Source organism: Tachypleus tridentatus, chromosome 11 (genome assembly GCF_004210375.1).
Source record: "Tachypleus tridentatus isolate NWPU-2018 chromosome 11, ASM421037v1, whole genome shotgun sequence".
Taxonomy (NCBI): Eukaryota; Metazoa; Arthropoda; class Merostomata; order Xiphosura; family Limulidae; genus Tachypleus; species Tachypleus tridentatus.
Window position 1 is genome coordinate 55,289,431 of NC_134835.1, and position 27,214 is coordinate 55,316,644.

The 27,214-nt window shown below is 31.6% G+C and overlaps 1 protein-coding gene across 2 annotated transcripts in view; it reads right to left on the reverse strand.

Annotated features, from left to right (window-relative positions):
• The window catches only part of LOC143232189 (nephrin-like), a 73,168-nt gene that overhangs the window by 38,148 nt on the left and 7,806 nt on the right, over nucleotides 1-27,214 (reverse strand). The window contains exon 2 of one of the 2 annotated variants that reach the window (XM_076467319.1): nucleotides 4,625-4,963. The exons of the other annotated variant lie outside the window; for it this stretch is intronic. Within the exon in view, the coding sequence (XP_076323434.1) occupies nucleotides 4,625-4,963 (339 nt within the window). The remainder of the gene's footprint in view (nucleotides 1-4,624; nucleotides 4,964-27,214) is intronic. 2 annotated transcript variants of the gene reach the window in all.

Here is a 27,214-nt window from a genome sequence, read left to right on the forward strand (position 1 = left end):
ATACCCGAGCACGTCTGCTTACTCTTATAATTCATCATGTCTGGGGGCCTTCTAAGATAATTTTAGCCCCCTTTCGTAGGGATGCTACGCCATATAGATAAAGGCACCCCTTAGACCACCCCGAGACCTCCTGCCAAGTGTGGTCCTGCCAACTTTAAAAATCCATGAGGAGTTTGTTGAATATATACACATATATGGTTACAAGTTGCATTAAACATCAGGATAAGTAATTATACAGGTATAAATAACATTAGGACGTGATAGAATTTTATATGCAAAAACGGCTCGTTTGGGCTGAGAAAACACTTTACATAGAACCTGACGATGACCGAAGAAGGTCGAAACGTTGTTCGCTCTTCTATGTAAAGTGTTTTCTCAGCCCAAACGAGTCGTTTTTGCATATAAATTTTCTCAACAAGTGGGTTTCTCGTCATCACTGATTAGGACGTGATAGGTATTGCGAAAGACATATAATGTTTCTGATTGATTACTAAATATTACATTTAATTTTTTTAGGCATGTCTAAACCGGACTACTTTAGCTGATCCAACTACAATGAAATCTTGAGGATTATTTAATAGAAGAGCCATATTTATTATAACAAAAATGCGTATTATTAAAGGGTATAAATATAATAATACAATTTATGTATATATAAATAATAAGTTATAACTCTATTAGGCATTGTAATGACTTATGAAATTATCCTTTTGTTCATAGTCACTGGCTTGAAAAATCATAGAAAGTTCTAATTAATAAGTAATACCATTTAATTCAGATCACCTTATCTCGTTTCATATCAAGACAAACATATTTCAAACCGAATGCAGTTCCTCCAGGCTATGAATAGTGAGAGGTAACAATCGTAAATAAACGCCTCTCACGTAAGTATACGTAAAATATAGTGTTGTCCTACAAGATTTGAAAATAATACTTTTGTAGTTTTGAGTTTCAATGCAGAGGACTAATTTTATTTTGTAAGAAATACCTGTACATTTTAATACCTTGTTATCACACTGTTGATGTGAGTCGTGGGACAGGAGCTGCATGTTTAGCATCAATATTTGGTTCATGGCGATCCCCAACTTTTTCACCTACCATAACTCTGTCACGATTAGAGTTATGGTTGTGAAAAGCCATTCATACAGAGAAATAGCTAAAGGATGTTGGACTACAGGGCACAGTATCTCGAAAAATAAGGTGTTTAATATTCGTGGTATAACTGCTGCCCCTAACATTTTACTATGAACCAGCTTTGCATCTTTTCAGTTGTAAGTTGTCTGTTTATGTTATAGTAAATTTATTAAATAAATTTGTTAAGTCTGAAGTGAACATATATAAATATATAGGCATAATGAAAATTTGTGACAGTAACTTAGCAACTTTTTTTTGATATTTGAAGTCTTATCTTGCATAGTTACTTGACATTTTATCTGAAAAATTTAACTTCATGAGAAATTTAATTTTGTGGTAAATTTGTCGGGTTAATACAATTGCTAAGTAGGCCAGAAACTGCAACAAAATATGTATAATGATTACCAATAAATCTAGAGAAAATTAAGAGTAAAGTGATGGTATATAAATAATCAGCCATCCTGAAAGTTTTATTTTTATTTAATTGAGCCAACTCAACGTGTTACTACATTGAGACATCCTGCCTTTTCAATATCTTGAACTCAGATGTAAAATTTTATTGCTCTAATTTATTCTGTTTTTCTGCATTGGGCATAAACATATCGAATATATCACCCTTGAAAACACTGAAGTTATTTTAAATTAGTGATGATTTAATTTATGTAATTTTAAATGAGTTATTTCATGTATATCGTTATTCCAACAATAAGTAACCGCTCACCCGGCATTATTTTTAACAGAATCCATTCCAAAATAACAGCACTGTACCTATTAGAACATTTTCATTTAAAAAAGAAAATGGTTCTTAATGTGATAAGTACATTTAAATTATTTTGAAGAGAAAACTAGGTATTATAAAATAATTAAGAATCAGGAGAATCTTAAAGTGTGATTTTTTTTATTTCCAATCAACTTAAAACCATAAATATAATGCTTAAGAATCAATTAAAACGACATTTAATTTTCTTTTATTTTAATCTGGCTTTAGAAATATCAGATTATTTAATTCATATACGTGTGATGTAGTATCAGTTGGAAGTTTTAAATATTATTGCTCTTTAACGTGAGAAATACAAGTAAAGTTTAAAGATACTCTTGAAGTCATTTACGAATTTTACTGCGAAAGTGTAAAAACTACACAAGTGGAATAGTTTGAAGAATTGTTTATTTCTTATTGTAAAACGTTCACGGCCCGTTTTCGTACATATATTTTGTAATCGCTTGACGTATAATACATCCGTTTGTTAATGTTAATAAATTAGACTTTAAAGATTTTAGTACAGGTTGAGAACAGTATAAAACTTTTAATTTTCGTCATAGAAACAGAAAGAAATATCACAAGGAGGTTTCTCACAGTCACAGTCTGAAACCACAACCTAAACAAATTTAAAGCAAAAACTTAGTCCACTGCATATAGTTTATGGCTACGAAAGATATTCCTCTAATTCCTAAAAGAAATATTGTTGAGATGAGGCTAAGCTACCAAAAATAAGATAGTAAAGAATTTGGTGTCCAAAAAAGGTTATAAATACCCCGATTAAATTTTTCCTTTGATAGAGGTGTAACCTATATTTAGCCAGAACTTATGTAACTAAACAACGAAAGGTTTACAATAATTAGTTCTTTCTTTGCATACCTCTTTCTACACGTGAAGAGAATTTATTTGTTTGCTTAGATTAAAAACACTTTGAACTATCTGCTGTGCCTACCATGTGGGAGCAAATCCATGAGCTTAGGGGTTCTAACTTCGTAAACTTACAGGCTACCAGTCGAGAGACAATGAAAGGAAAGTTTTCCAAATAAAGTTACAGATAATTCGTGCATCTTTAAAAAATGCCCAAACAGAAAAATCGTAATTTTTTACATGTATCTATTATGCAACTTTGTTTTTATGTAATATAATTTAGCGTAGAGTTATAATATTTCAATATAGTGAAGCTGAATGAACTACTAGGATATTACATGCTGTGAAAGGATTAATAATTGAATAAATACTTTCACTTCGTGATTTTATATAATTCTTTGAAAATATTAAATAGAAATAAAATACACTGTTCAGAACAAACAAAGTTAAAATGCTTCAACTTTTCTACATTTTTCACAGTTTTTAAATATATATCTTTGGAAGTAAATCACTAATAACAAATTGAATTAGCAAAAGTTCTCAATTTTTCAGTAATCTCTGTTCTTATTTTGTTTTTGAAGACTTTTTAATATTTTACCTTTGCCTTTTATGAACTTCTTAGAACTGCATTTTTAAGTAATCAGTCTCGTTTCACTTCTAGTTGCGGATCAGTTTATGATCTATGTCTTACTTAAAGAAAAATAAACAAAACTGAAACCAATTTTAATTCTAACAAGTCACGTAATTCTAATCGCAGACGCTTTTAATTATCTAAAAAAATATCGTTACATGAAAACATTGTCTATTATCGTACTAACATATTTAGAATTCAAAGACGTTAGGGATATGTAATGCCATTTAATCAATGTTACTACGTGCAGAAGTTAACAATGGACAACTTCAAAGCATGGCAAATGAGCAACAGTTAAACGAGCCTTGCAAAATATGAGCGTTTCATTAAAATTAAACTAGAAAACTAATCAGTAAATTATTCGCTTAATGCCAATAAAGAGAATAAGTACTTTAATGGTAGGCTTTTACCCAATTATGGTAAAACTATATTTACAATCTAAAGATATTTTCATGTTTTATTATGTGGTTGAAGCTTTAAGTAATTGCTTGTTCAATGTTTCCTCAAAACTTCTCGGGAGCTATCTACGTTAGCTATATCCAATTATGAAGCAATAAACTAGGAAGAAAACAGCCAGTCAAAACCACCCACAGATAACTCTAAGATTACTTCTTACTAACGAACAGTCAAATTAACCACCACTTTATAACAATCACATGGCCAAAAGAATAAGTATGTTCGAAAACGCATTTCTTTTGTGCAATACATAGATTGGGAGTTGAGTGCCCTAACCACTCTGTCATGCCAAGCAATACTGAGTGATCTCCTGGTAATGTAAAGTAAATGTAAAATGAACCACTTGATTTTAATTATTTATTTCAGAGGTATATTTTTCACAGCTACTACTATATATATATATATATATATATATATATATATCTTCCCATGGATGATGGATTTACGGACTTAAACACTAAAATTCAAAGTTCAAATTCTCGCAATAGACAGAGTGTTGTGTAATTTTGTACTGAAATTGCAAAATCAACACTAATATTTATTAAGAGATTAATGAAGCATAGAAATTATAGTTTCTATGTATTTACGATTCAACACGGATTCTTCAATTATTTACAGTCTACATATTATTTATTCATCATGTGCTTTCGCAAGTATCAATAAGAAATGCATTAGCTTCATTAAACAGTAAATAAACCTCTAGACATAACACTACTTACTGATAAAATACAAATGATATCATATGTATTTCAAGCTGTATAGATGTGGATGACGCATACCTATAATTTTCAGCATAATTTCAGAATATCTAGTTCGAGCTTTCCTAAAGTCTACCCGGCAGGTATATCTTCCCTCATCTTCTTTTGCAACTGAAGTTAATTGCAAAGTGGCTGGTTTCGAAACTGTACTAAAGTAAGTCCTTGTAGCGTAGTTATCACTTGACGAGTGCCTGCCATGTCCAAGTACACCTCTCCTCGCATCTAGACTGTATATGGGTGTCGATGACTCATCTTTGTACCACAACACTAATGCTACATCATCGTCGAACGCAGGAGCCGTAATATTACAAGGCAAAGCAACTTCTTGACCCACGAGTCCATCTACTTTAGTTGCAGGACCTTAAGTAAAATTATCATTATTAATTGTCTTATGGGCTATAATATTGCAGTATAAAAACACCAACAACCTACAAAAACTCTTGTTACGCTATTTCCAGAATGAGTATGAGATTAGAACTGTATCATATTTGATGCACTTAAGTATAATTATGAGATTTAGTGAACTGTTATGATTATATATATATATAAATGATACAATAAACTTTGGGGAATACTGTGTATGAAGCATATGTTATTAAACTATAAAATGAGTGTTATAATTTTAATTGGAACTGTAATTATTAGATCTTCAATGTAAAATTGTGTCTTGTTTGATATTTATATTTTTCATATCATATACACATTGTATTAATCATATTTCGAAGCATTTTACACTCAAATAATGATATTTTAAACTGCCAGTAATATACAAATGGCTTATCTGAGGTACGTTCTTTATTATTACATATTTTAATTTGTAAAAAGTAGGAGGCGTTTACAAGTTGTGAGATTCCCTACAAGAAACTTGTTAAGCTGATATATTGAACAATACCATCTATGGTGTTACAGCTTTTACATTATATAATTCAGATATAAAACATTTTAATCGTAGCTGTTTAGGTTTAAAGTCACAATAATTGCATTTACAATAACAAGTATTGAGAATACATGATAAAATTGACACCAATGATACCAATATTAGCTCTCACTATAACCTCCGACACGGATTTCTTTAAAATTTAATATATCTTACTAAAAAGCCAAATGCGAATATTGGACTGTTCTCATGCAGATATATTCTATTATCATGCAAAAATTCAGAGGCAACACAATGATTCACTGTAAAGTACTTTCTTAATACTCTTTATGTAATTTTCCTTCATTATAATTTGTGAAAAAATATCAATAAACTTAGTGATAAATGGTTAAAAAGCGATTTAATCATCCAAAAGGAATGTTCAGTGAATGAAAACATGAATAATATTTTGTGTTATTAATACGTACAATTAAAAATATATTAATTAATCAGGTATACATAAATTATAATATCATGCACCTTTGTATAATGATGATGCATGTATAACATATAATGTTCAGTAATGACAGCATCCATAATTTATGTAATAAATGAACTTAGAAGATGTCACTATGAAAAAGAAAGGATTTTAATGTGTTTTGACATTAGCTCCATTATATCTAGAATTAAATATCCACAAGTTCCTGGTAAATCTAGTGAAGCGAAATTGACAAAAAAAAAATAAACTTTTTTATGCATATTTAATTCATCATGTGACCGAATGGTTTATTATCAGGTGTTCTGACATCACACCTTCTTAATTTCTGTTAAAATATACACTCTAAGTGTTGAGTATTTCCGATGTTACACCTTTCTTTGTTCTATTCAAATACACATGCTTAGTGAAAGAGATTTTCGACGTTATTTCTTCTTTAGATTTATTAAACTACACATGCTTGGTGATGAAGACTTCCAATTCCTAAAATTCACGATTTTGTAAGTTTAATAATGAAAACTGTTTTGGCGAGTTCCAGAAATCAACTACGATTCCAATAACAATAATATTTCGGCAAAAACTTTCAAATAATTCAAGAACTAACAAAAGTGATGTGATTATTTCAAGACAGGATTTTGTGAAAAAGGACAATTTAAGTACAAAATAATGTTATTATTTATCGTCGATATTTCAGTTTAGCCACACAAGTAACTGGGAATGAAAATTAAGAAAATATTTAATTCGAAGTCCATATACAATCGAAAGTAACTCATAAAATCATTCTGTTTATAATCTATTTATTTTACTTGTTCATCTTCATTGTTGAAATAAACGTTTGGAGCTGGAATTTCTATATGCTAGTCTCACTTTACAACGTAATGTTACTACTTCAATTTTGTATTATATTACTCTTTATACTATTAAGTAATACGTTTTAATTTTCTCTCATATATAAGCCACAACTGCATTAGCTTGGAGATGCATTGTTAGATTTAACGAGAACTCAAGATAGTTTATAAATATTAACTCTTCACAATAATATGAAAATGGTCGCATAAAAGAAAATCTTTATTTTGTGCTCTGCCATTTGAATATTTTTCCATTTTAATATTGATATACTTAATAAAGTATTTGGAACTTGAGGTTATCTAACAATTGAGAAGATATAGAATGAGGTATTTTTAAAGTGTCAAACACTTCTGCAAATATAACTAATCACTATTTTATCATACGCATAATTCATATAAAGGCGTAAACGTATTGTATACGTATCACTGTAAAAGTGTTAAGTATTTTATTCTTTGTTCATTGAAGATTGGTAATACTCCAATTAATTTGCAGTCAATTATATAGAGAGAGTTGTTTAATTATGCAAAATAAACAAGCTGTATTAACATGTTAATATCCGGCTGCTACACTTAGAACATAATCCAGTATATAACACCTTACTCTAAAACAAACAATACTTTAATTGGTTCCCATTGTTGTCGTAATATTTTATTTAGTACCAACACTACGATATTAATTATACTACTAACTGTTTAGTACCAACATAAAACAGTGGAGTAGGAAAAAGATGGCGCAGCCACTCACTTTTCAATTTGTCCTTGTAAAAATTCATTAAGTTAGGAAAAACATATTCTGTAAAATAAATACTTGGTTCTCAACTTTTAATTACCTCCTATACTTCTGAAGAAGATACGCTAAATTACTATAAAAATGGCTTTTTTGCATCTGCATTAATAAAAAATATATCACTTCTTGGATGTTACGTATTATAATTTATCTCGGATAAGCATCCGATTTAATATGTTACGTACGTTACGTATTACTATTTCAAATAGCCGGAAATTTTAATTTAGAAATTATTTAGTAATCAAATAAATTTCGGTATGTATCAAATTTATTATATTTGCCAGCAAAATTGACGCACACAATTTTCTTTCTTAACGCACAATGACAATACCATTTAAAATATATGTTATTACAAATAGATATGACAAGTAATTATTTATATAGAAAGATTTTGCAAACGCACAAACAAATTTATCTTCAATATGATCTGGAACAGAATATTCTATTGACGGTCCAGGTCACGGATGACCAAAATAATTTTATGTTGATACATAGATACACTTTACTTGACAAGAATGCCAGTTAGCTCTATTTTTGTTTTACCTAAAACGATTTACAAGCTTAATTTTTATACAGATATCTAAAATCCACGTAAAATTAATAGCAACAAAAGGTAATTTTTTGAAATTGAACGAGTCGTAATATTTGAAAACTATAACTGTTCGTTGTTAAATATTTGTTGTTATCCGATTAACAAGTGTTTATCACAATTATAGCTTCCGAGACTTTCAGTATACTGACAATATTCTGTTGTTTGCCTCCGTCTTGCGATGGCAAACTTCAACACTCATAAGGCGAAATTCTCGAAAATTCAGTTGGCCCAACAATACGTTAGTGTTTTCGTAAAGCATATATTGCTGATTCTTACTCTCCACAATTTTCTATAAATTTAGAGAACAGGCGGAACTAGCGCAATACATGTTTAACAATATACGTTACATGCACTAAACGGAAACAAACGTAACTAGTATTAAATTCATTACACGATAATTTATCTTGTAATGTTTTAATGAAAAATGCAAAACCGTTTTCAAGTATTTAAAATATATTTTAATACTAATTAAAGTATGGAATTAATTGAACAATTTAAGGTATTTTTATAACGCCTTTATGTGACTCCAGATTTACATGGGATCCTTTACCAGTCAAATAAAAGAACCACAAGTGTTTTCTTGTATAAATAGTTTGAAAAAATGTTTATGGTTAAGATGTGGAAAAAGAAGAATAGGTTTGATAGAAACATTAAAAACGTGTGTTCTCGTTTAGCTAATAAATATATTATTTACAAATAAAAAGGGTACACTTTATTAATATTATGCACTATGCTAATATGATGAAAAAGATGGGAAATAAATGATATTTTTCAGATCACAATGCTTTTATATTTTATAAAGTATATTCTTCTTAACGCGGAAATGCAATATACATTTATATCTTTCTTATGCATAAATGGAAAGCATTTTTTCTAAACGTATTTAACATAATATCCTTAAAACAAGCTCGACATGGTCAGGTGGTTAATGCACTCGATTAGTAATTTGAGGATCGAATCCCGTCACACTAAACATGCTCTCCCTTTCATCCGTAAGGGCGTTATAATATTATGGTAAATCCCACTATTCATTGGTAAAAGAGTAGCCCAGTAGTTTTAAGTGGATGGTGATGACTAGCTGCCTTTCCTCTCGTCTGACACTGCTAAATTAGAGACGAGCAACGCAGACAGCCTTCGTGTAGTTTTGCCAAAAATTCAAATCACTCCTTTAAACGATCGTTTGATAATATTTAACTTCTCAAGTCAGTAAAAACTTCTCCATATAAGTTTTAATTATATCAACGCAATCGTCAGGTACGTTTGTTTTATCCTGGAATTAGAATTGTGTTGGATGATCAATACAGTAATGACCTATTACCAAAGAACACAGTAGAGAAACGTGAACATGAATCTAAAAGCAAGAAAGTAACAACTGATAAACTCGCTCATTAATAGAATAAAAATTTCGTTATCTGAACACGTTGAGAGATTCATCATAATGAACTGGATTTGAGTAACTAACATTTCTTTTCAGTTACGTTTTGAGCTGTGTTGACACTTTGGTAAACAGGAGCACCCAGATCTTTCTACAAGATCCATCTTAATATATATAGGAAATATATTACATATGAGTAATGCCCATATTTTTAACGTATTTTACTAATTTAGTTTTTCTTGTTGTTGTTACAAATTTCGTTGAAGATATTACAAAACATTATACTTTACGATAACGTCTTAGCTCTGCCAGAATTTTGAAATATGAATACATAAACGTGTGTATGTGTATGTTATCCGAATTTTTCAAGCAATAAGTGGAAGTGAAAAAATATAATCTAGCAAGAAACATAAGATTAAGGACTTATTTATCCATATGTATTCCTTTCCAAGATTATTGGGCGTTACTAAACCACTTCTAACTGCTAAAGAAGTTTTCTAAAAACTTGTATAAGCTTTATGTAGCTATTTTTCTAACTAAACAACGCCATTATATCATTTTGTTATTTTCCTATTCATTTGTTACTTTCGTAATATAAGGTTAAGATGAATAAAATAGTTAACTTAATGAAGTATAAATTATTGCATCATTGTCGAATCCTTCACTAATACGAATATACTTAGTTCTCAAAAGCGTAGCTATCATTTTGTTTTCAGAGATTTAATCCTGCTGCGTTGATAAAGATAAAACATACACTGTTTAACAGAGTACCTTAGTTTGAATTATTGACGGACTTTTCTCTACGCTTTTGGCACTCTTACCAAAGCCTTTATTGGGCAATACCAATTCATTTATATATGTTCAACACTGTTTTAAAATAGGTATCTAGGCAACAATCGTAATAGTAACTGACATGTATTGTTGTTTAAAGTTCATAATTAGGTAAACTAATACGTAGAAGTAAATATTTGGGAGCTTTCGGCCCACTTAAACGATCCTTTGTCTGCCAACAATAATATTACTCTGGAAAAGAGGGCTGAAGGCTCGCAAATAAAGTACTTAGTTTAGAGCAAGGTCCGTCAATAGTTCTAAAATAACTGACATTGTGTATTAGTTATTAACCGTACAGAAATTATGATGAATATAAAAAAAAATATTACCTCAATGTAACAAATGCAACAATTATAGATGTTACACATAGAAATGCAAATAAATAAATTTTTCATACCTTAAACAACACATAGTAAAATGAAATTGTTTCAATATAAAATTCATTTAATTGTTACATCGAAACAAGGACAAATAATGTGTTTTATGTCTTAAATAAATGATGTCCATGCATTACTGAGTACTTTTTGGCCGTTGTTTTGAAATTAAGCCTTTAATTTCACAATGTATTATTTGAAGAATTACAAACTTTATTATTTTATTTTCTATATATAATACTTAAAATTGTAATTTCCTTGTATTTTTTTATATTGGAATAATCAATTTCTCTTCTATATTTATTATAATTTTTATATGGTTAATGACTTCAATACCAGATGTCAGTTGTTGTTGTTGTCTAGATATCTATTTTAAAGTAGGGTTCCATAGATAAGCGAATTTATATTGATCAATAAGTTGTTGTTCGATGAGGTCTCCAGTAAGAGGACGGATTGGTGGTGTTTTATGGCACAAAGCCTAGAAAGTTTGTTTGTTTGTTTTGGAATTTCGCACAAAGCTACTCGAGGGCTATCTGTACTAGCCGTCCCTAATTTAGCAGTGTAAGACTAGAGGGAAGGCAGCTAGTCATCACCACCCACCGCCAACTCTTGGGCTACTCTTTTATCAACGAATAGTGGGAGTGACCGTCACATTATACACCCCCACGGCTGGGAGGGCGAGCATGTTTAGCGCGACACGGGCGCGAACCCGCGACCCTCGGATTACTAGTCGCACGCCTTACGCGCTAGGCCATGCCGGGCAAGAGGATGGAAAATTCACAAATAAAAACATTTTAACATAGAAAATGTTTATATATAATAAGATAATTCTACATTTTATGAGTTTGGAAAACAGAGCATGTTATTTGAATACTCGTAAGTACACTGTATATAACTCACACTAAAATAAAAGTAATATTCTTTTCTTCACCATGCTTTCTAATAGAATAAAACAAGAATAATGGTTAATTCATTTAGGCTTCTAATACAATATTTTAATGTTAAATTAAAAAAAAAAAATGGAAATAAGATCACAATATAAGCAGTTGAAACTTGCAGGTGGTTTAAACGGAAACTTAAAAAATTCATTAACTTATTATGAAAATAAGCAGCAAATAAGATAAATGTTACTTTTTAGTATACAAAAGAAAAACGTAAACAGGTTTTCATGATTAATAAACAAGCAGTAATTAATATAATGTAAGTTTCATATGGTAAAATATATTGGACGTTGGATGAAATGTGCTATGCTATAGTTTTATTAAACTGAAATGAAGAAATTGATGAATTTGGAGTCTCGCAAATTCAAAACTATATGTGAAATAATTGTTAATACAAACTTTACTTCTGTGTAATCCCTCATGTACATATTCAGTAAAAGGAGAATGTGCATGTATGTTTCGTAAACAGAAAAGACATACCACTTTGAATAAACTACAGCTTATTGTAAAGTACTATGAAATGAATTCACCTTATACGGTGTTAATTTAATATAGCTCAGCACTTTTATTCCAAGTTATATGTATCTCATGATATTTCGTATGCATAGCAAAAGTGGTTTAAAGTAATTTTGCGTCGCTTTTGAGGCGTGTATGTATGTTTTCTTACAAAAAAGACACATCGGGCTATCTGCTGAATACACCAAGGGAAATCGAACCCCTGATTTTATCATTGTAAATCCACAGATTTACCACTGTACCAACGGGGGACGCTCTTGATGCAATTGGGAAACAGTCAATTTCAGCCTTTTTTATTTTGAATACATAAGTTTTCAGCGAATCATAAATTTATTGTGATTGAATTTTAAAATATTGATGGTTTAACTCAGTTGCTGAGATCTTAATTGTAAGAAGCAGTAAGAATGAATATAAATGTAAAAAATCTAACTTTACAAAAAATTACAATATGTGGAAAGAGGATTTATTTTATTGTCAATCGTTTCAATATTATTATTATTTCATCATGGTTAAGGTCCAGCATTGTGAATTGCGCTTCTTCAAGAACGGCCTTAAGGTACCGTTTAGATCTATTTACATTTCTAAAAGAGATAAAGAAGAAACCTTTCTTTTCTACTTGAATGTTTCACACTCCATTAAAACTTTGCGTTACTGTCACTACTGAAGCAAGAGAAAAGTGTCTTTCTATACTTTCTCCACTGTTTCATCTTTCTCACAAAACTAAAGAGGTTATAAAAAGATTCATGGCTATTCATTCTCAACAGATTGTGTTTAAGCACCAATGATGACATGTTTCCATGTTTGTATTTGAGATTATTAGCATGCAGTTATGTTATTTCTTGTAATTTATTTTAAATGTAAAAAGCGGTTTGAACTTAGTTACAAGAAAACTTTTGATAGAATTGGTCACAATTTGATGCACTCAATAACTCTTCTTGGTTATATATTCTTTACGTTATTCACTAGCAACCAAAATACACATTTTGTTTGTAGGAAGACGTTTCTCTTTTGATTGCTATTCAATTACCTAAAATAACACTATGTAACAACATTTTTACTTTTTGTTATTCCTGGGCAAAAAGTCTTATTTCCCACTTGTTTTTGCCTAAAGTAAATGGATAAAACCTATTTTTCTTTTCAAACTTTGCTTTTGTGATCTTGGTAATGAAATTTTCAAATTTACTCATTTTCCACAACATACTCGATAGATTCAGTGCTGAGTTGTTGATAGAGAATTTTCTCGAACTTACAAAAACTTTCTAGAATGTTGTAGAACTTACAAGAATTTTCTAGAACTTTCCGTGGTAATATATATAAAGGGGCTCACCACACATCACTTCAGTTTAGTTCTACCTGCCTACGTGAACACATAGACCCATCTTATTTTATCAGAGATGGCATCAAGAAGCCGCAAGCATTCTACAGACGCATTCTGCTATGTATGTGGCCAATTTATCAAGACAAGAGCGAAAAAGTATTATGTGACAGCATCTTCCTTGAAGTATGATAAGTATGGCTGGGACGTTATCGGAGACTTCAAATTGGTGGCATTCCTGATGGGTCTCCAAGGAGGCTTTACCAAGATTCCCTGTTATCTTTGCATTTGGAACAGCAGGGACACTGCAGCGCACTACAACAGAAAGCACAGACCACAACAAACTTAGTTCTCTGTTGGAAGGCTCAATGTCAAGTGTGAACCACAAGTGGACCTCCAGAAGGTGTTGTCCTCACCATTGAACCGAAAATTGGGTCTAATGAAACAATTTGTCACAGCTCTTAATAAAGAGTCTGCGATTTTCAAGTACCTTCAAGACTTCTTCCATAAGCTGAGCCCCAAGTGGATCTTCGGTATGTCTGTGGACTTACAACGCTAAAATCCGGGTTTCGATACCCGTGGTGGGCAGAGCACAGATAGCCCGTTGTCTAGCTTTGTGCTTAATTCAAAAAACAATCCCTAAGCTGTCTGAGGCAAAGGTCAAAGCAGGTGTCTTCGTTGGACCACAAATAAAGAAGATCCTGGAGTGCATAGAATTATCCAAGAAGCTCAGTAGGAAAGAAAAAAGCTTGATGCAGCTTTATCGCAGTGGTTTAGGGCTTCTTGGCAATCACGAGACCGAAAATTACGTGGAACTGATTGAGGTTCTGGTGAAACACTACGGCAAAATGGGCTGTAGGATGTCTCTGAAAGTCCATATCCTTGACGTTCATCTTCAAACATTCAAGGAGAACATGGGAGCATATTCAGAGGAGCAAGGCGAGTGCTTTCACCAAAATATACTGGACTTTGAACGCTGCTACCAATAAACGTATAACGGAAACATGGTGTGAGACTATATTTGGGAACTGATACGTGAAAGTGATATACGTTACAGTCTCAAATCTCGAAAACTACTCACTTCTAAACATTTTTGTATAACTTTAGTATAAATACATGTAAATCTTGACTCATATGTTGTTTTATTCAGACCTTATGTAAATAAAAGTGTGCAAATTGGCTTATTTTACATAGAAAATATGTTAATTTCTAAATTTCTTTATCGAGATCACTAATGCAAAGTTTGAAGGGAATAATCACCATTTTCTGTACTTTTACAACATAAACAGTTAAGAAATAACACATATTATTTATATAAATTTGTATTAAATAGTGTAATCGGTCACTAAAATGGTCTTCGAAAACGATACTCTTGTTAGATGAGCTATTATTATTCTGTTCTTCTTTAAATTTTACCCTTTCTATCGCTAGTTGTCTCGCAAAGTCGCTGTGATATGAAAACATTTATGCATTTCTGTATCTCACGTTATTACATAGCATTTATAATATCCAACGTATTTTTACATGCAATTGTTTGGATTGTATGTCGCATACACATGGAGGAGGGGGTTCTTAATAAAGTGACTAGTCAGTGTTCATGGTCGAATAAAATCAACTTATTATTTGATCTGTTGACAGTCAACAAGTTCAGTACAGACGGAAATTAATTGTTATACCAAATGTGTGTAAAAGAAAGAAAGTTGTTATTTTTTTAGAAATGTGAACTGACTACCAGAAATGACACGGGCTATCTTCCTCAGAATATATTCTTTATAGTAAATTTGTTACTGGTCTGAAAGTCAAAGCAAACATGCTCGTCTTTTCAGCCGTGAGAGCGTTATAATGTGATGGTCAATTCTATTACTCGTTGGTAAAGAGCAGCCTAAACGTTGGCGGGGGTAATGATATCTAGCTGTCTTCCCTCCAGTCTTACACTTCTAAATTAGGGTCGACTAGGGCAGATAGCTCTCATGTAGCTTTGCGCGAAATTCAAAACAAACCAAACTGAAAGTATAAAATAGGTCTACACATAAAATACTGAGTTCTATATTTCTTTCTTTCCCCTGTACTAAAATTCTTATTTTTATAATTCAGTGTAAAATTCGAGACTTTATAAAAAGAAACTTATGAATAATATATATTTTGTATAACAACTATAAAGCTCAGATTTATTTTCATTTCTAGCACCTGCCTTTTACACTTTATTACGACTCCAACTAGTATTTTTTTTTCAACGGCAGAAATACAAATTGTCATATTTCAATGGATATGAATATGTGTTCTAATTTATTCCCAGATTTAAGGAAATATACTACATATACTAATTTCCAAGAAGTAAGTGAAAAATCTTAATCCTTGTGACAGTACCCTTTTATCAGCGTCTGTCAACTGAAGATTCGAAAGCGTACTTGGCGATAGTAATTTAGTAAACTTAGTTTAGTGTGTGAAGACCTATTTTGCATAATTAGTATGGTTTCATCTAAGGAAATTAACTTCATGAAAATCATTGTGTTTGAAATGTCAAATTATGAGGTTTCGATATAATTTCTAAATAGGCCAGTAACTGGCCGATTATTGGTTCACCAATTGTAGGCCTACTATCGAGAGAAAGTAGAGCGTTATTCTAAAATCCTCAGCAGTCCTTTAAATTAAATAATGATCTAAATATTGAGATAGATGTGATAAATATAAGTGCATTTAACAGTTATTCTATCATGCTAATTACCTGAAAGTTAATTTTTTTAAATTTTCAACTATTAAATGGACGTACTTCGCTTGTTTACTTTGTTTACATTGAAACGTAAAATCTCTTTATTATCTTTAATTCATTTATAAAATTTTGTAGTTCTAATTTAACTTGCTCTTCGGCGCATTGTTAATAATCGTAAAGGTTTTTTTTTTTTTTTAATTTCGCACAAAGCTACTCGAGGGCTACCTCTGCTAGCCGTCCCTAATTTAACAGTGTAAGGCTAGAGGGAAGGCCACTAGTCATCACCACCCACTGCCAACTCTTGGACTACTCTTTTACCAACGAATAGTGGGATTGACCGTCACATTATAACGCCCCCACGGCTGAAAGGGCATGTTTGGTGCGACCGGGATTCGAACCCAAGACCCTCAGATTAAGAGTCGAACGCCTTAACCACCTGGCCATGCCGGTCCTGTAATCGTAAAGGATATATCATTCTGGAAATGCAACAACTAAAGTTATTTACAATTAGAGATGAAACATATTGTGTCATTTTAATTACATGCAGATGTTAACTGATATACATTGTTGTATCAACGATAACAAATAATGGTTCACCTGGAAATTGTAACAGAATCTGCTCCAAAAATTCGTACTGTGTATTTTAAAACCTTTATGTTAAAGAATAAATTAATTATGGGTGTCACATGTATGTTAATAGAATTATATATTCCCAGAAAACTGTAAATACAACTCATCAATAATTAGGAAAGTTGTAAAATAAATGTTTTTAGCACTTTTGATTAACTCAGAAGCGCAAATATTATTTAAAGAAATAATTAAAACGACATCCAGATTTTAAAATCTAGTTTTATAAATAGAAATAGTTAAATATCTAATTGCTTAATTCACATGCTTGTGGGAACATTGAATATTTGTTATTTCGGGTCAGAGTACTAGGTATTTTCGAATGGAAATTTCAAACATTACTAGTTTTACGTCACATATACTTGTAAAATATTTAAAGATATTCTCAGATTTAATTCCACTTAATTTTTAAACTGCAGAGCAATGTAAGTGGGATAGTTCGAGGAACTGTGTACTTATTGTTGTAACCTACATGTTGTTACCTCTAACTTTAATAATGGTGACTGATGTTTTTCTTTCCTATTTGCCAACCAGTGGCTCAGTGGTATGTCTGCGGACTTACAACGCTAAAATCCGGGTTTCGATACCCGTGGTAGATAGAGCACAGACAGCCCATTGTGTAGCTTTGTGCTTAATTTAAAACAACAATCTTTCCTATTTATTCTTGCCAATTAAGCAAATCATTTTTAACTATTTTTATGACTGTTGTACTTTTATTATTAACATAAAAATGTGAAAAAAAGTTGGAGTGTTTAAAGCTCATACTTTAGATTGTATAGGTTTTGCCATATAATACGATTTATTTTGATGACAGAAGTTTATTACGTTAGTGCATAACTGAGTAATAACATAGTGGTTTGACCCCTCATTAAGTTAGGCGACTTTTTTAAAAGTTACAAAATATTATCCTATTAATTTGTTATTCAAATATAATGTTGATGATAATATAATACAGATGACTTCAAACATAAGCTAAGGCGAGAAGTTAGAAAGAGTGGAATTATAATTTTTCGCCACTGAGAATGAGCAGTACTGTGACCGCCACGGGTACGAAACCAGGTTTTTCGTGCCATGAGTCTAATTTTACTGTTAAGCTACTGGGGGCGTTAAAAACTCGCACGTGGTATGCTGGGGTAAAATTATTCAGAAAAAAAATTATAGAGCACCACTAAAAGTACGTTACACACAACTTTTAGAAAGAAAATGTAATTGAAGTTATAGAACTAGACTTATTTTCTCTGACAAAATCACATGCGTTAACCACCTATTGAAATAAATACAATATTCCTACTCGAGTGGTGCAAATAAGAAAATTCATTCTAACTATATATACTGTATTGACCCAAAGTTTGCGTACTGTTATTGTTTACATGCATGGAGTTGTTATTGAGCAAATTCCCGAGTAAAAACAGAAAAGGTGGTGAATGACCAGAAAAACATGTACGAGCTGTTGTTTTGGTCTATATTAATTATTCTGAGCATTTATTCTATAATACACGCATACACATCTGTTTTGTACAAAAGGGTGTGCTTCATGGTAAAATCCTTTTTGAAATATACCGACGCTTTGTTTATACGATTTATCTGAACTTGGTATATAATCATACGTATTCACGTGCCAGAAGTTAAAGGTCGTCAAATTTTTAACCCTTCATAAATGGTACGTAGCAAATGGAAATTGTAAGAACAGTAGGTAGTTCCAGCGTACTGTATCCAGAATTCTGAAGCATGGTCGAACTATAGGAAATGTTGTTTTAGAAAAGTCTGTTGAAGAAGCCGTGAAACTACTGTCCGAGATAACTGTGTTTAGATCAGGTTAGAACATCAAGGTCAAAAGAAGTGTCACAACACCTTATGATAGGAATGGCATGAACATATTGATTTTAAATGAACTAGTAGAACAGTGAAAAGGAGACTAGCCAAACAAGGCTATTTTGAAAAAAATAACTATTTGTAAACCAATAACAACTAGAATTCACCACTATTGCTGATTTACTGGAGCAAGACATCATGACAACTTACAATTAGGACATTGGCAATACGTCATCTTTTCAGATGAGTTATGTTTCCAGTTTGTTGAACCTAATGATAGAACTTGTGTTCTGGGAAACAAATGAGGGAAAATTCTTTCCCACACGAAATGCACAGGAGATGGTGCAGTATACAGTTCAGCATGTATTCATCATGGTGAAACAATTGCCCTTCATGTTCTCAAGGAAAAAGTAAATGTCGCCTTTTTCAAGCATCGCTTGGAAACGATGTTTCTGTCATATGCTGAGATAATATGTGGCAATAACTTTGTGTTCAAGGTTGATGATGCTACTGTCCACAGTTCGTGTATTGTATAGGATTATCTCGACGAGGAAGACGTTACAAGATTACTATGGTCAGAAAAGTCTCCAGATTTTAATCCCATTGAGAACTGTTGAACAGAGAGAAGCCGAAAAATTGCTAACTCGACTCTAAACCAGCTATGCTAGCTGAGTTTTAACACTTTCTGTTGATAAGTTCGCATGACATCATGGTAGATAACATCAGTAACCTCATCGACAACATGTCACGTTGCCTTGCAGTGGTTATTGGAATACGAGGAAGACCGACCAAGTACTGTATATTTGATATCAACTGATAAGAAGCTACGTAAGATATGTATAATAACTTGACGTTATATTTTGTAACTATACATCTCTTGATAAGGTTTCGTTGTGGTAAGTGATATGCGATGTTACACAACTTGTTACAGGTGTCAAATAAAATTGTTTGCTCTTGAAATAAATTGTTCATAATATCCATACTACCTGTCTCATATACAAATTACATATGTGTTTAATACATTTGTAATCTATGTTGACAATAATTATCTTATTTCTTACAAAATATGGAAACATTTTAGCAAAGACTGAATGTAGGCATAAGTGCTAGAGTAACGATTCCTGCAGACTATAATAACTGACAGAAGACTAGATACCTGTTAGAACAATACGTTGCATTTTAAAGTGCAGACAAACTTCTCCCAAAGAAGTATTTGTTTAGAAGAATTCGTTTGAAAATAATAAAAAAACTTGGAGAATCACCAAGTGCAAGTCTACTATTAGATAAAATACTTGTTTGTTTGTTTCTGAATTTCACGCAAAGCTGCACGAGGGTTATTTACACTAGAGGTCCCTAATTTAGCAGTGTAACTCTAGAAGACAGTGTAAGATGTGAATTCGAATCCGCGATCCTCAGGTTAGAAGTCGAGCCCTCTGACCGCCTGGCATAATACTTATGTAAGCTTATTTATGAATTTACGTGTATGAATGTATACATGCTGCAAGAGTAACATCTCTATTCACTAACTTCCCAGTAGCTCAAGCTTGTGACACTAAAAATTCAGTTTCGGAAACACGTGGTGGGCAAATCACAGAAGTTCATTTTGATATCTATGCTTAATAACAACCATATATTTATTTAGTAGGTGCGAATACATAATATATTTGTGCTTAAAAATAAACAAAGCTATATTCAGTATATAAAATATGTTTTATTAATAAATCTTATAAGATCCAACTGTATTTTTCGTTTATTCAATAGAAAAGTATAAATAACGTTATCACATTGTATGAAGGACAATGTAAGACTTCGTTTGCTATTAATTATTATTTTTTTAATTAAACTTCAACAAGTAAGTTTTAGAAAGAACACGGTTATGCATACGTTTTTCAGGTTAAAGGAAAATTTAGATTAAATTTGAAGGGAAATAAAGAATAACACCAATAAAAAATTAAAGCTGAATATCTGTAACCATTGTTTCCATTATACTTGGCCCGGAATGGCCAGGTGATTTAAGGCGTTCGACTCGTAATCTGAGGGTCGCGGGTTCGAATCCCGGTCGCACCAAATATGCTCGCCCTTTCAGCCGTGAGGGCGTTATTATGTGGCGGTCAATCCCACTATTCGTTGGTAAAAGAGTAGCCCAAGAGTTAGCGGTGGGTGGTGATGACTAGCTGCCTTCCCTCTAGTCTTACACTGCTAAATTAGGGACGGCTAGCACAGATAGCTCTCGAGTAGCTTTGTGCGAAATTCAAAAAGCAAAACAAACAAACAAACCATTATACTTTATTCTCGGGAATTTTTAAAAAATAGATGTTTACCCAGGAAAAAGAAAACAAGGCGTCGGGAAAATAATCTTAAAATTTAAAAACAATCACATAGAGTAATACCTCGGAAAACTAATAACTGATCATCTAGTCGTTACCGGTCACATTAGTTTATTGAATTTATATAAATGTTTTCGGGTAATGATATATAATACTACTGAAAAAAAAGTAACAATCGTTATGATTTAGTTTTTACTCTTTTGCCTTACTCCCACCCCAGGAGCTCATGGATAAGTCATATTGCAACTGACTGTGTTTCAATTATCATGGTTGGTATTGTACAGCAAAATAATAATAATAAAAAAACAAGGGTATAGTATGTATTTTTTAATGTTTGCCACCTGATGGAACGACGATAAATCTATGGATGTTTAAGGCTAAAATCAAGGGTTCAATTTTCTTTTTCGACACAGCAATTAATCCAAAGTAGGTTTGCCCTGAAAAATGTAATAATTACCTTTTCTGACTCGAATACTACTCTAGAATAAAAAAAAAAAAATCTACGAGATTTTCAATGTTCTCATAATAGTATTATACCGTTAGAAACCAGGTTTCGATTACCGTGGTGGGAATTTAAGTTTGTGCTTATCTCTAAAATAATAAAACTTAAAATAGTAAATAAATATCCCCTCCACCAGAAGCTCAACGGTAAATAGATAGACGTATAATTCTAAAGATCGAGATTTGATACCTGCGACCCCAGCATGGCCAGGTGGTTGAGACACTCGACTCGTAATCCAGAGGTCGCTGGTTCGAAACCCTGTCACACCAAACATAGTCGCCCTTTCAGACGTGAGTGCGTTATATGTTACGGTCAATCTCACTTTTCGTTGGTAAAAGAGTAGCCCAAGAGTTGGCAGTAGGATGTGATGAATAACTACCTTCCCTCTAGTCTTACAATGCTAAATTAAGGACAGTTAGCGGAGATAGCTCTCGTATAGCTTTGGGCGAAATTCAAAACAAATCAAACCAAACTGATACCTGCAATGAGCAGAACACAGCTAGTCTATTGTGTACCTATGTTTCATCACTCAAACAAACAATGTAACTAAGTAAATTAAAGCTTTTCAATTCGAAGATGTTTTTTGTTTATTTGTTTTAAAGAATATTATCTTAGAAATACACGAAGTTTCAGATTGTATCTTAATGGATTATTCACAATGTTTATGGCATACTTTTCAAAAACTACAGCATACTTCTATTGAATGCTGAATAATTTATGTTAGGGCAGGATATTTCTGATATGTACAACTTTTTGGTTTAAAATTTTCTTTACTGTTATCTTTCATTTCAACACTTGAGCGACATTTCTCTTCAGCTAGGTCGCGTATGCTTTTTAACTGTTATGAACTCAGTCGAGGCAAATGAAATATCTCAATTAATTTCAGAGAACGCAACCAATTATTCAAGCTAGACTTCAGAATGATTCACTTCATTCTAGTTATGAACATAAACCGCCCTACCTGAGTAAGTCTATATAAACATAACAATGTTTGTCAAAGCATATACAAGCATATAAAAATGTTCATCATTGTCACTGGGCGTTCCCGCACTAGTTTTGTTTTGTTTATTGATTCTAAATAGAAGATAATTATTCTTTTAGAGTTATGATTTCCGGCTTCATAAAAGGGGAGTTTCCTAGAAATATAGAACCAAGGTCAAAAGTGCATAGAGCACATGTTGTTATGAGAAGTTCATCTCTATATCCGATTTACGTCTGTAACGACACTAAATTGAACATATATATATACACATGATCCAATAAGAACAGTACTTTATTTCATTGCGTCGTAACTTGATGAATTGTTAAGAATATTAAAAGACTCTTTGTCGTTCTGACGTTCACTTTTTCTTACAATTATTTTTAATTAATAATTGAAACTTAATTAAATTAGAAAAGAAAAAATAATTAAGGATATAAGAACCTTTTCATAATTGAGTTATAAGTTACAAGTTGCATACTGCAAACTAATAAACGGTTTCTGTAATGATTCAGAATTTACTACTAACACTTAAATTAATGGTATAAATTTTCGTCGATTAGAATATGTTTACACTGTGAAGAATGTGATTTAAAAAAGCAATATATATTTTTGTAATTTGTATGATGCACATTCTAATAACTCCTTCATTTTGAAGCAATGCAAAATCGGCATATTTTTATTCTTCTATTAATGTTTTGTATAATAAGTTTTGAGATTGATTGTTTTTACTATCTTTTACAAATATAGCTTAATAAATTTCAATATAAAATTAGTATAACATATATTGTTCCTAATGTAATGTTAGTTTAAAATGTGTTAAAATGTGTATGTATGAATTATATAAGCAAGGACGTCTAGACATGTGAAATGATAAAAAATATCCTAGTATCCTTTAGTTTCCGAGTTTATTCTGTAATTTCGTGGTTTCTTATTGAATTTTACGCATAATTACTTGGGAATATTTACAGACGCTATTTCTAATTAGCATTGATAGACTAATAGAAGGCAGATGCTCAACAACACCCATCGCCAATTCTTGGGCAACTCTTTTGCCAACAAATATTGGGATTTACGGTTAAATTATAATGCTTTCACGGCTGGAAATGAGCATGTTATCTGCAGGGATTCGGACCCGCGATTCGATAGTTCTAATCCCCAGGCTGTGAGAGGCCCTACTGGATGGAGCCAGCGGTAAATATATCAGTGTGTAGTGAAACAATACTATATATATATATATATATATATACCGTCTGGTTATTAAAATATAATCATTGTTTGTTTCCTTTTATAGAACAAAAATACTAGTCAAGAAACAAAGCTGTAATAAAACCAACAGTTTGTTTTTATTCAGTAGTTTTGTGTAATATTTGATAGTAAGCGTACAGCACAAAACGAATATGAAATCATTTATGGTATAAATAATCGGGAACTTATAACTTTTACACACAGCAGATGCATTTAATAATTTCAGGAAAGAAAACTTTGTCAAAGTATATCAGTCTTTTGAGACCTTTGATTTTCATAATATATATATATATATATATATATATATATAGATATATGTATATCAGAAGTTGGAACTAACTTTGAATAAAGTAATGTTTTTATCTTGTGAAAAACTAAATTAGATTAATTAGTCTAGGACTTAGCGTAAAAGCATCTCCTTATTTCTGCTTTAAAATCAAAGACGATGGCCTCATTCTTTTGTAAAAATCAATTTTGTCAGGTTTCTTTGGTTTCCATTTGGTTGTCGCTCCCGCCATTCAATAGACTGAAGCACCCATGAGCTTTGTGACGTGATTATCGGCAAGACAGTCAATTATATCCAATTATTGCCTCAAATGTTAGAGGCTGCATCGAACGAGAGGAATCTACCGAGGGTATGAAAAATAAAGATAGTTTTTATCCAGCTCCTATATTTTCTTTATCAGATTAACATCTGCGAAACTTCTTTCATGACGTGAACTCCTGACATAAGCTGATAGCTTCTTCCGATATTTCTCACAGTTTCTCAAAAGAAAAGAAAGTCCATACGGATGAATATCCACAAAGCTTAGTACTATGTTATTTTATTGCATTTTGTGGAAAATATTATTTATCTTTCCTTCTTCTTCGTCAGTAGTGACAACATTGCAGGCATCAACTGTTTGTATTCATTTTTTAATACACGCAGCTTTAGAACATTGGTAATATATTTCAAATTCCTAAACCAATGCTTATGTTGTTCGATTTTAGTGTGGGTGTATGTGTGTTTGTTTGTTATAGCAAAGCAACACCAGGCTATCTGTTGAGTCTACCGATGTATGGGTGTATATCTACCGAAATATACAGTGAGACAATAATGATTTCTGAGGAGTTTTAAATGGAGGAGTTCTCTTGTTTATAATTGTGTTAGTGAGTCAGGCGATCTAAACATGACAGCGGAACTCCTGGTTGACATCGACCACATGATTTTTTCTCTTGAAGATTAGTAACAGGTATTTTAACTGGATCATACAGGTTATGTCTTTTCTTTGAGGGAAAACGAATTTTGTTTTTCATCTTTCCTCACGAGAAATAAGTCATTTCATGTATGAATGACACTGTAGATTTATGCTAGAGTCAGTTAAAAATCATCAAACAGTTTTTCACTCTTATATATATATAACTTATATTAAAAATATAAAAAATTCCTATTCAATAAATTCTCAGCCAAATAAACAGAGTATGTTAAATAATGGTATATTTTTAACAAAGCCACTTTCCAGATTTGTATGGTAAGTGAATAAATTTCATTGGCATATGCCGTTTATTAAAACGTGAACATACTATTCGTACCTTGAAAATGGTCAATTTATATAACAGTCATACTAAATAATAATTTTATTACATTTTATTGACATATTTTAGATATTCCTGTTATGTGTTGTTAAAGTTAGAATACTTCCGATTAACTGAAGTGAATGATACAGGGGATTCTATTTTTTTGTTCAATCATTGCACAACAAATCATTTCACGTCACGTGGTATGTTAATTGTTATGAAGTATATGATAGAGAAAAAGAACAAAAATTCAATATGTTGTACAGTAATAAAAATACCTTATAGTAGCACTATACAGTTTGTATATTCATTCTTACTGATATTGTCTCACGCTATAACTAAGATCTACATAAATTGTCATACACAACGGTGTCACCTACAGTACATTATTCTCACGTGTCTTTTTAGATACGAACCCGTCGATATTCAGAATATAATTTCAACTTTGTTTCGTGTGTGAATACTACATGCACCTAATAACGACACTGCTAACTCTGGACTTTTCCACCACTGCTCAAACGAATTTCTATATTTACTGTTGGATCGAAGCAAGTCTTTTCAACATTAAAGCAAAATTATAAATATATCTTCCTTTACGTTTGGTTATAATAATAACTCTAATTGTTGTCCTAACATCCATATTGGGTCAATTGGCAATAGTCGTTGTTTCACAACGGCCGTGAGATGCGAGTAGTGGTCATTATATAGAACAGTTGGCCTTCTATGACTTTATTGGTGTCCATATTATTTATCTGAATTGTGCTTAAAGTCTTTTCACTACTGACAAAAATGCTGCTTTTTGTCACCGTGTTCTACGTTTGTCCAGTTTAAATTATTTTGACGGCTTTAATCATGTGTATTTCAGTAAAAACAGCCACAAAATTTTCCCATTCAAAGTGGATGAAAAGTGAAAGAAATCACAAAATGCTTTGAAATGGTTGCATATTTTCATAACTCATACATGAAACTAATATGACTAACTACATATAAGAAACTGAAGTAGTTGTTCCGATGGGTATAAAATGATTCCAAACTATAAAATTAGCAGGATAAACTTTAAAAGTTTAATGTCACGAGTAATTAAACATTTATATTCATTTATCAACGTCTTATTTGTAAATGTCCCTAGTCATTATAAAAAACTATGTTTACTTAGTTAAATATCATATTTGTATCTATACTAGATAATATTAAGACAGTGGAAGAACAACTAATCACGTAAATGTTGATCTATAAGTTTTTTATCATAATATTTTAAATTTAACTGGCTTAAAACTTGAAATCTTTTCCATGTTGACCCGGAATGGACAAGTAGTTATGGCGTTTGACTCGCAAAATCCAAACCAAACTAAACATGTTTCATTTGTGGCAAATTTTTTCATACATGTCACCTGAAGACACCACCCATTCACACCCTTTCTTTTATGTTTCGGTAAATGACGACCAAAACAAAATATCGGGAAATATTTTCTTCAATCTGTTTCTTTGTAAGTCAAACGGAAAAACGTGCTATCTCATACATGACTGGTCATGTGGTAAAACCCACCTGAATGAATTATCTGCATTTACATTTTCATGGGCTGCTACCATGCTTAATTTCTAACTAATTTAGTTTAGTATACATTTATGAAATGAAAACACTATTCAAGTTATTTACAACATAAACAATATTTTGCTTGAACTTTTGAACATTATTACAACTTTTTAATAAAATATACTTCAATGACATGTAATCACTGATTTTGGACAAAGTCCCAATATCTGCCTTCTTCAGGGATTTGACACACATTTTAAAAAGTATATATATATTAATGCTAGCCGTGATCCGCAAACAAATTGCGATAGTTTTCATCTCTTCCTTGAATTTTCCTTACTATATCATTTTCCCGAACAGTATTTAAACTACGCTTTCTTGTAG